Source organism: Acipenser ruthenus, chromosome 12, assembly GCF_902713425.1.
Source record: "Acipenser ruthenus chromosome 12, fAciRut3.2 maternal haplotype, whole genome shotgun sequence".
NCBI lineage: Eukaryota > Metazoa > Chordata > Actinopteri > Acipenseriformes > Acipenseridae > Acipenser > Acipenser ruthenus.
Window position 1 is genome coordinate 22,090,004 of NC_081200.1, and position 11,650 is coordinate 22,101,653.

The 11,650-nt window shown below is 38.8% G+C and overlaps 1 protein-coding gene across 5 annotated transcripts in view; it reads left to right on the top strand.

Moving 5' to 3' along the window:
• LOC117417272 (rho GTPase-activating protein SYDE2-like) overlaps positions 1-11,420 on the top strand; it is a 43,237-nt gene extending 31,817 nt beyond the window's left edge. Inside the window, exons 5-8 of one of the 5 annotated variants that reach the window (XR_004546695.3) lie at positions 5,420-5,601; positions 7,494-7,725; positions 10,063-10,125; positions 10,820-10,897. Coding sequence is in view for 4 of the 5 variants with exons in the window: in XM_034029282.3 (XP_033885173.3) it covers positions 5,420-5,601; positions 7,494-7,725; positions 10,820-11,346 (941 nt within the window). In the remaining variant the exon portion in view is untranslated. The other 4 variants (XM_059034686.1, XM_034029282.3, XM_034029285.3 and 1 more) reach the window with 4 other exon arrangements.
• The last annotated feature ends 230 nt before the right edge of the window (positions 11,421-11,650 follow it).

The window sequence follows — 11,650 nt, forward strand, 5'->3', positions numbered from 1 at the left end:
CGGAAATTTTGTTTTTAATAGTAATACTGCAGTCAATTTACACTTTCGTTTTGGCATTGTGTTCGGTGGTAGATGTCTTCATTTAAATAAAAGTGTTCAACAATTTCAAATCAAATTCTAGACTATTTCGCACCTTCTGCCACTTACCCCGCTTCTAGCTCTGTCAGTTGGCTACGCTAGTGCCTGCACTATGGAAGCGTATTGCTGCCACACATAAAAAAAAAATTATGACTTAATTACTTGATGACGATCACGTAATTACGTGATAGGGAACTAACACTTTGTGGAAGGTCACAGGAGCTGCTGACAATCCTTAACAGCAAGTTCCAAAGAGTAGATATTATTAAAGTAAATAATACGATCAAGGCTGTATGCAAGTTCAGTTTGTTTTTATTACGTGATAACTCTATTTCACGTAATCACGTGATGTATATATATTTTTTTTATGTGTGGCAGCAATACGCTTCCGTACTGCACAGACGTTAAAGGCCTGTTCTAAACACGCACGGCACACACCGTTCGTTATAGGGTATACGCACACTGGGAATTGTAGTTCAATGGAAAGAGCAGGGCAAAATCCCGGACATTTTTAGAAATTTAAAAAACCCGGCCGGACGGAGATTTAAGGACCAAAAAAGAGGACATGTCCGGGAAAAAACGGTTTAAAAAATTGTTTTACCTCAATGTTTTTAAAATGGTGTTCTCTCAGAGGATTACACTACATTGGAGTTCTGCTTTATGACCGGGATTGTAGTGCACTTGAATTCAGTTGTAGAAGAAGAGTTTATCAGGTTTAAAGCAGGGCAAACACAAGGCTAAATCATTCCTGGTTAATGATGAACTTTTTTATAAAGCCAGTTTTATATGTGGGTGTTCTGGTGTGATCAATCTGGCAGAGGGTGATTGTTTATATTAGAAATGGCTGGAGAGTGTGGGTTTATGAACACTGGAATACTAAAAAAAAAATTACAAACATGTGAAACAAAAAAGTGTTTCATGTTATTGTTGAAAGTAAATCATGTTTTTTTTTATATATGTAAATCATTAGCTTTGCAAGCCAGTCGATGATATCAGCCACTGAATTTACTGCAGTCTGTGTCCCCCAGCTCAGTAAATTATACATTTCAGAACTTGGCATGTGTAAAATTTATAGTCCAGAAGGCTATTTGCCAAAACAAAGCTAACTACCTAGATGCAACTACCTGGATTACCCACCCCCTTTTTAAAGAAAAAATATGTAATAAGGTAAAACATTATTGCAAATATAGACTGCATCACATTCACTGGAGAGCTAGAAATAAATCCTTCTAGCTTCTAGCATGTAACACTAACCGGATTGATTGATTCTTCCTAACCTGATTGCGTTTGGCATGTAAACTCTGCACATTCAGCTTTAGGATTCAAAACAATCAATTACAAAAGTATTGATTGAGTGTGCATGTAAAGATAGTAGTGACCGTAGAGTCTCGGTAGTTAGACGATGTATCAGTAACAGGAATAAGAGATATCTTGCTTCACACAGGGAGTCCTGAATGCTAGGTGGCTCGCTGCAGGCTCCCAGTCTGCGCTCTGTTTGGTTCATATTCTTTATTAAACCGTGGAATATCTTTTGTACTTTGTGACATGTTTGAACAGCTGCTTGCTCTTGAGCAGTCACGCATGTTATTGTTCCTTCACTGGAAACAAAACTGTTTGGGAGACTTTAATAAACAAAGCAATATGAGAACTACTAAACCAAAACATATTCTTGCACCTGTAACATAACATTTCTGTTTTCTCAAGAACAAGCCAACAGTGCTGTAGTGTGTCTGCTTAAAGATAGATATTCATACACCAAACCGTATAGAATCGTACAGATGTGGTGAATGAGACATTTTGGAAAACATTCGACCCAGACCTGTCCCAAAATGAGTTACTGGAAAAGCAAAATAAATTTTGTGTGTGCCGTTGTTCAAATCCCAGACGAGTCTCTCCGGTGGAGAACAGTGTGTATGGAGAAGTGTTTGTTTATAGATTCACTAGCCAGTTTAATTGTGACTATTTTTAAATGTTGTTTGTTCTGCTTTTAATTAACACGAGACATGTGACACATATGCTAATGTTGTGTTATCTGACAACCTAAATTCAAGGTTAAGGAAAGATACTTACAAAAATAAATATTAATGGAGATCACGTTACCTTACCGCTGAGGTGGCTGCTTGCTGATAGAGCTCCTGTCGCCACTTCGCTATTTAATTTCTAATTTAACAATTTATGCTCTTTATATTATTTTTTGATAATTTTTATATCAAAATTGTTTACTTGCCATTTGTGGATAGCTACTTCACACAGGGGACCCGTTGCTTCCCCTCAATCCACGCCGGAGGGAAGGCGTATGAAGAGGTCACTGGTTAATCCACGCCGGAGGGAAAGCGTATGAAGAGGTCATTGGTTAATCCACGCCGGAGGGAAAGCGTATGAAGAGGTCACTGGTTAATCCACGCCGGAGGGAAAGCGTATGAAGAGGTCACTAGTTAATCCACGCCAGAGGGAAAGCGTATGAAGAGGTCACTGGTTAATCCACGCCGGAGGGAAAGCGTATGAAGAGGTCATTGGTTAATCCATGCCGGAGGGAAAGCGTATGAAGAGGTCACTGGTTAATCCACGCCAGAGGGAAAGTGTATGAAGAGGTCACTGGGCTCCGATGATTGGGACGTCCGCTTGGCAGAGGTTGCACGCACTTTCCGTGGATCAGTTCAAAAAGCAATTGACACTGCTTTGCGGCCTGTGATTCGAAACGTAACCAAAGCAGATACTATCCTCAGCGCTCTTAAACAGGAGGTTGTTGATATTGCTTCCTCTTTGAAACAGCTGACTGCCAGGCAGGATATCACCAGAGCTGATCTTCGACAACAGAAAGACAAAATCAATCAGTGCAGTGCTCGTATTGATGCTATGTAAGTTAAAATGGCAGACCTTGAGGACAGAAATCGTTGCTGTAACATCAGACTGGTGGGGCTTCCTAAAGGGGCTGAAGGCGATGAACCCATTCACTTTCTTCAGCAGAAAGTTGCGCAATGGTATCCGACCCTGAACCCCTCCAATGACCACCCTTTCCTGCAGTTAAATAGAGCACATCGCCCCTCTGATGACCACCCTTTCCTGCAGTTAAATAGAGCACATCACCCCTCTGATGACCACCCTTTCCTGCAGTTAAATAGAGCACTTTGCATATATGAAGGTGGACCCGGGATTCCAGTAAACCTGCACCGTGATATTTCAATGCCTTCATTATACTGATCGACAACCACTCCTCCAGGCTGCTCGAAAATATGCTCCGATCATCGTACAGGGGCAAACACTCTCGTTTTATGTGGATTACTCTGCTGTGACCACCGCAAAGAGGAGGGCCTTCGGTGAAGTGAGAGCTAAGCTTTGCTCCCAGGGAATGGACAATTTCTTGGTGTATCCAACTGTATCCAGTGAGGCGGAAGTAGGAAAGGGGAGGCTGAGATTTGGGGAATAGGGGGGTAGGTGGGGAGCGGAATCTGCAAGCAAGAGGGACTACAGATGTTAATTGTGGCTTGAGCTTTCTGGTATGTAGTGTGCTCCCTCTGGCTCTCTCTTCTTTGTTACCTTAAATTTTTGTAACCATGCTTCCATCTCTGTTTATTTTGCTGTGTTTTTGTCATTACTATGCTGCTGTCATATTGGATATTACTATATGATGAGTGCCGAGTCATGTAATATTTTCTTGCTCTTTGAGTGCTACGTCTTTTACTCGTTCATTCTCCCTGTCTATCTCTATTTTTGACCATGGGTAGTGTTATCATTAATTCCCGAAATTTTCAAGGGGACAGTCATCCTGTAAAAAGAGCACAGTGCTTAGATGATCATTTAAGAAAAAAAGTTGATATTGCATGATTTCAGGAAGCTCATTTCGGTTCAAGTGATGTTGGTTGTTTTTAAAATAAACATTACAAGGTAATTGCATAAGTACCCTGTAATATTTTGCGGTTTGTGAAGTCCATAGAGATCCAAAATATATTGAGTTGAGTAAGATCAACTGCATATTATGGCATTTCCCCCTAGAATAACCTTAATTCAATTAATTAAGGTATATTCTTTCTTTGATATTTTAGTTTTAATAGTTTATTGTATGTTGTTGTAATATTCTTGTTTTTGTCTTGATATTTTTGTCTTGATAATTGTTAACAAAAAAAAAAATTATATAATGGTCAATGTTCTTTAATTAGTGTAGGATGGATTATGAAGAGATACCTGTATTTACAGCTCTCTCTTAGTTAGTTAGACAGCTGGAAGCAATAGGTCATGAATGTATTTAGACAACAGAAACATGTCAGTCACAAGATTCAGAAGAAGTTTTCAAAGTGATCCTCTCTTTTTTGATGCTTGTTAATTGAGAAGCCACAGGCTGCCTAAATCCATACCGCAGATCTGTTAGGTGGAGAATTCATTGGGCATTTTGAAAACTGAGAACTGTTTGTACACAAAAGGATTTTCTTTTTTTGACTAAAATACCATGGCAGCTTTTTAGAAAAGCGAGAGAGGAAGAAATCATGTGCATTTTTGCTAAGATCAGGGGAGGTGGTGTTGGTGTCAGGTGTTTCTCTCATTGTCTGTGCTGGGGAGTCAGAGCTGCAGGTGTAAACGACAGTGTTTCCAGACAGAGCCTTTAGTTTCAGCTGCTGGCACTTCACCTCCCATTCTAATCACATATCACACAAGACACTCTAACTTTGGAATAAAAGAGGGGGTAATTTTTTATTTTTATTTTCCTAGGTCATGAAATATGAGCATGTTCAAGATTTATATAGTTTTAAAAAAGTAGCTCACCAAATGTAAGCCTTTTGACAGCTGTGAAAATGAAAACCAAAATGCAGACCTTTGAGTACTGAGTGTTGTAAGTTTCAACTGTCTGGTTAAATGATACAGTAACCCCCTCCCAGCATTTAATGTATGTCGTATTGCCACTTTGCAGGTCCACTCCTCTGGACTGTTTAAATTAAGCTGTACATGTGTGACTTGTCCTAGAATGAATAAAGAAACTAAACTACTCCTTTCATGTTGTTGGGTATAGTGTTGTCTTCAAGTAAGAAAGAGGTTGTTTTTCAAGGTAGAAGAAATCTAAATATTAACCCCAGATTCCAGAAATAAATCAGTTGGACGATCAACAAACTGAAAAAATGTAGTTATGGAAGTGTTTTTAGTTTTTTAACTTTGTACAATAGGAGGAAACATGCACTTACAGTGCTTTTCAGATTTTCTGATGGAGTGTTTATAGGGTGTATTATAAACCACCTAGAATCTAAAGAGGCCTAGTCACAATTCTGTTAATAAGGTTTTGTTTGTGTTACATCTGAAAAAAGCATTCATTCCCTGAAATGCCATTGTCTGTTTTTTTTTAATTTTTTTTAAGGTGTTCTCAAGGACTATTTGAGAGAGCTGCCATTTCCTCTGATAACAAAACAGTTGTACGAAGCTGTGCTGGATGCCATGGTTAAGAGACCTCTCAGGATTGGCCCCAGTGGGTGTGAAAATGAACAGTGTGACTCGGAATACACAGTCAGTCTCTTGGAGCACTTGCCCGAAGTGGAGAAGGTAAACACTTGCATGACATTTTGGATTGGGAGGGAGAGAGTTCTTTGTGACAGCTGAACAAAAGTCAAGCATAAAAAGGTTTGCCCTCTCTTGAGAGAGAAATGACCTTCTTCTCTGCTCAGAATCCAGGCCTGGCAAACACCAGGCTCTTGGCTGGGAAACGCTCAATAACTAGAAGCACCTGTTCTCTATTTTCTTGTGTTTTGAAAGGTCTACATTTGAAAAGCCTCTTTCTTCTGGAATGGTAATGAGCAAACCTGGTCGCTATCCTGAGACTGTAGATACATTTTAAAAACAATTGTTGTTGACTTTTCCATGGCATTTAGCATACTTTTAAAACTAAATCTGTAACTTAAACTAAATGTAATTTTGTATATATTTTGGTATTTTAAAAACCCATTGAAATTGTTATTTATTTATTTATTTTTATTTTGTGTTCATATCAAGTGTCAGCGTTTTACTCACTGTAGTGTACAGTAATATTACCAGGCAGAGAGCTGAAAGGCCCAACAGTTAGGTTTCCGTGGTTATAAATTCACATGAATTGGCATGTGGCTTCTGCAAATCCTGAAAAAGTTAATGCTGTACCTTGAGTGACCAGTTATTATCCTTCCACCACTTTCTTTCTACTTCAGGGCATTTGTGCTTGGTTTACTGCTTCCAATTTAGTGTTTTAGAGTCCAGTGCAGGCGTTATTTAAAGTAATCTGAATAAATATATTTAAAGAATCATATTTCAAGCTACGTTGTGTTGCAGCTCTCAAGCATGCTCTGTATTAGGTCATTAAAGCATTTTATTTGGTGGGTTTATGCAGAGGGAAGTGAATTTCTTTTTTTCTTTTAATGTTGTAGCTGTAGGGAAGATAACATTATCATGCAAATAAGTAGGGGTAATCCCTTCAAACTGACTGGCGGCGTCCCAAGTTTGAGCAGCTAATCGCTTCACTAATCCAGGTATTCCTCTTCTATTAAAAGCTGAGACTTATGGGTTATCCTTACTAACAGGAAAGTTCTGGACTGTCAGATATGGTTCAGGAACTGGAATGAATGATGGCAGCACTTGCTGGTGTGATATTGTGCGGTGTCCACACTCGCACACAGAAAAGTCCATTTAATTTCCATCATAATGGATTGAAGAGCTTATGAGCTGTCTGCTGTAGACCCGGTCCGCCTGGTTAGCAGTGCAATTTTCTTACTGCAAGCACTTGACCTTATCATTGTTTTTTTGGTTCTCTGACATTCCTTGGATGCTTGTGATTATCACAGTTGACTTTGATTGAGGAGATGCAGCTGCTGACAGATATAAACATGCATTCATTACAGCTTTCAGAAGTGCCAAAAGCAACATTCACTAGCTAATGGGTAGTATGTTGATGAGAAATACCAGGTATGCATTTATAGCTGAATGTGATTTGCTGCCTGATGAACTTCTCCAGAGATACTCTACAACGCATCTCCTCTATTCTCTTCTTTCTCTGATCCCAACCAGATATGCATGTCACCTCAAACAGTGACTATAAAAACAGTGAACTAACTTATTACAGTAAAACCTTGTTAAAACACAAGGCTCCACTATAAGGCTACATTTTGAGTGTTCCACTTTGATTAGTGTTTGCCTTTACAATACTGTAGTAACTGATAGCTGCCTTTTAAAAAATAGCAAAAACACACTTTGTGGATTCAAATGAACACGTGGTCTGCAGGGCTATACAGGGCCTTATTTATAAATATTAAAAACAAAAGCACAAGAGTGCTTTGAAATGGGAGAATAAACTCTTTTGAAAACATTTGTGGAAGGTTTCATAAGTTGAAGTTCATGAATAGGGCCCACAGTACTGTAAACCAGTAAACCTTTGACTCAAGGTTTTTTTTTTTTTTTTAAATAAATCTCAGGTTACTTTGAGGATGCTGCTGGATCACCTGAAGCGAGTGGCGTCCTACCATGAAGTAAACAAGATGACCTGCCAGAACCTGGCTGTGTGTTTTGGGCCAGTTTTGCTCAGCCAGCGACAGGAGACTTCTCACTATAGCAACCGAGTGTTCATTGACTCCGAGGAGCTGGCCAGCGCTCTTGACTTCAAGAAACACATTGAGGTGCTGCATTACCTTCTCCAACTCTGGCCAGGTAAAGACAACATCAAATATCGGCAAACGAAAAGAAGCCTAGTTATAAAAATTAGACAAACATTTTAACTTTTAACCTGAAGGCTTTATTAGTGATGAAAAAAATACATGTTCTAGGTCAATACCGTCTGGGATTTTTATTTTGCGATGACAGATCGTTTAATTTCACCACGGGCCTGGCACTGAAACCAGATACAAGGATAATTGCTTTTTTCAGCTTGATTAGTTAATTAAACTTAACATTTTCTTTGGCAAAGGAACCAAATCGTTGTATTTTTCACTGGAATTTAGCATTTATGTGTGGGATATATGCAAGCAGTTCCCCTTGGGTCCCAGTAATTCCTGTAAATCCCAATGGGCTTGTAGAAAGGAGCCTTTTGAAAAAAGGTTCTGTTATTTTGCCTCGTAACTCCAAATAAAAATACTGCCATTGTGGAAGACGATCATTTATTTTTAATTTCTGCCTTCATTGAAATGGGTGCTGTTTGTAGGCATGCTTCATGGGCAAGGGATTTTGTGTACTAGTGTGCATTTCGGTTATTATAACTGTCAATTCTTATTTATTTAGCCTTCTGGAAGGTTGCTGTGGGTTAGAAAGACTGTGAATTGCACATTTCAAAACACGAACTTGACAAGGGCATGTGCTTGAGATAGAAGCTTCCTGATGATAACTATTTAGAAAGCGTTCTGACATGAACCTGGCACTTTTACCTCCAGACACTCCTAAATTAGTATTCCTGCAGTTGTCCATGTGTTAATTGCTCCCAGAAATATACATTGATCTCAAACATCAAAGACAGACTACAGTCCCAAAACATTTAAACTATTATCTGCAGGTTCTCTTTGTAAAAACACCATTTGTCCCTGTCTGTTATGAATTCTCCAACTGCTCCCTAGTAGCCGAGTTCGAAAGGGATTTAGAGGGATCTTTAAGCTTCCCCTGTGACGGGAGCTTCAATGAGTTTGTAGATCTGCCGCTCTACAACGGCTCTGTTTTTTGGGGGAGGGGAAATGTCATCATGCAAGGGGTGGTCAATATGACATCATTGGACACGCACTACAGTTCAGGGGCTATGCACGTGCATACAGGGCCAAAGCCAGCTTAGGTCTGTGTTCAAGTGTAAACAGGGTGCCACAAATGATAAGAATATTCTGATCAACCTTAAGAAAGCTCAGGTCCAAGTTGTAAGTGTAAACGCACATTGTTTTAATGGCCATCTCACTGATACAGACCACACACTTTGGCATTGTGTCTTTATATCTGGTAGAGAGCTATGTGATTGGCTATATATTTTTTTCTTGCATGTGGAATTTAGAGACTATTATTTATTTAAATATTATACATTTACATTTCCCATTTGGATCTGTTTTTAATCTTCCCCACAGACCCACAAAATATCTGTTGAAGGTTAGACTGTAAAAAAAAAGAACCTTTTCATCATGAAAACACATATTTTGTAAGCTAAGGAAGAAACACGTTAGCAGCTACCCTCCTATAACCTGTAAAAAAAAAAAAAAAAAAAGAGTAATGATTAACATTGTATATTAAATGAACAGTTGTCCATTACAGTAATGATTAACATTGTATATTAAGTGAACAATTGTCCATTACAGTAAATGATTAACTTTTGGTCTTTATTACAGTGTTTTTATGTTAGACAAAAAATCTCTCTTGTTGAGAGCAGAACCTTGGAAGGAGTAAAGACAACAACAGCTTCAGATCTGAAAAACACGAACTATGTAGTAAAACAGCCATGGCTTTTAGTGCACTGGCCTTGACACTTATGGAAGTGATATATTTAGCTGGGTTGCTGGCAGTCTTTGAGACAAATGCACATATTATTTTAATGGAAGAGTGTAAAGATTGTAGTTTGTTATCATTAACCCTCTGGTCCAGGCATAGCAGCAACTGGAAGGGATTTGTTTGTCAATAGGAGATGCCATGAATATCCTGTTCTTAATCAAACATGGCAAGTGTGTGTATCTATCTTGTCTTTTAATGGGGTTATCTCATTCAGTTGAGGTGAACCCATTGTCATTTCGGTAGTTAGATATTACAGTTAGATATTAATAATAACCTTTCACATCCATTGTCATTGATCCAGCAGAATATCATTATACACCTGGCAAAACGTTTATAATCTTTTTCTCTAATGTATTTGTACACACCCAAAAGGCAAATTACAAACATATACAGTCCCTGGAAAGTAATTTACAACAGATAATTCAGTGGTGAATTTTAATATTACAGGTATTGCTGGTATGTGGACAGAAATTTCTGAAACCAATGTGTGCAATTTAATGTCATTCAGTAAACCCTTTGTACCATTCACTATAGGATGCAGGTAACAATGGAGGAAAGCATTAGTGGATGAAACACATAGTGTAAGGAGAAGTGCAGGTAACTGGGTACCTGTGTGAGTGTTCAAACTGAAGTGAGCTTGTCGAGACAACCCAATAATGCATTAGATTGCTTTAAATAATGGCAATGAAATCAAACTGCACTGAACTGAATTTAAGTGGGGTGGCTGTGCTTGTTCGTTTGTTTTTTACAGGAATGGAGTCATTGACCTAAAAACGCTGCAGTGCTGAGCATGTTTTTCTTTAGGCATTTAACCAAGGTTTTAACTGTACCCGCTTGCAGATGCAGAAAGCAGATTGAAAGTCATGGCAGCCCGCATACACTGTAGTGCATGTAAAACGTGGTTAAATGTACCTTACAGTACAACCATAATAATAATAAGAAGCACCCAATCATAAATTCTATGTGAACATTCACGAATCTAAAGTAGACAAAACATTTCACTAATGATTAAACACATTAACTCATTAGACAAAATGTTTGTTTACATTTGAGCTACATTTACTACTTGTTTAAACCTATGGTTGTAGTGATTTGTACAGTTTTGTTTGAACATTAAAATCTTTATATGGAGGGTATTTGCTGAATGTGTTTGAAATTGCTGGCATGCTTTTTGATGCACGGACGGGTTTGTTCACTGAACCTCAGATTAACACTTAGCAACACCTTGTTGTTCAGTTTTCTAAACTGAGAACTTTGTATGTAAACATGTGCCATTATCCTTCTCTTTCAGTGGTAGATTCACACACCAAAGACTGGCCTGCGAGCCACACGTCTGCTGAGCAACCCGCTAACGCGCTTTGTCAGCGGAGGAGACAGCAGCTACGGCCTCGTATGCTGGAGTTGAGCAGCATTGAGATGGCCAAGGTATTGAGGCCCAGGCAGGGGAGGCTGGACAGTTCTAGTAACCGCTACGCCAGGGACTGGAGCACAATGGGAGAAAGTTACTTCCAGCCCCCGAAGGAAAATGTTGCCGTCGACGAGGCGGATTACGATGACGTCCCTTCGGAAGATCCTGAAAGTGAGGAGGAAATTGAGGAGGAAGGGGGATCCAAGATGGAAGGACTTGCTGACCACATTCTGACACCTCTGAAACCAGTATCCAAAGAACACACTTACCAGGCCTACATGGAAATCCAGGAGATCAACCCCGCTCTTAACCACCCTGTGAACCTCAAAGACCTGCAGGAAAGCATTGACACTTTGATCGGTAACTTAGAGAGGGAACTCAACAAAAACAAACTGAATGTTGGGTATTGAAAAAAAAAAATAGCAGCCAGGCAGGCCTTTGTGAACAGTTTGTGTGCTTTAAAAAAAAAAAAAAATATATATATATATATATATATATATATATATATATATATATATATATATATATATATATATATATATATATATATATATAAATTAATTAATTATTGTGTTTCCTAGTGACATTGCACTTCTGGGTACCAGAAGTTTGTTTTTGTCCATCTGGGGTTGTCTGACCAATTTGTAGGCATTCCGTGACATTTTTTCTTTTTCTTCTTATTAGAAGAATTCATTGACCCTTAGGGGTGTAAAG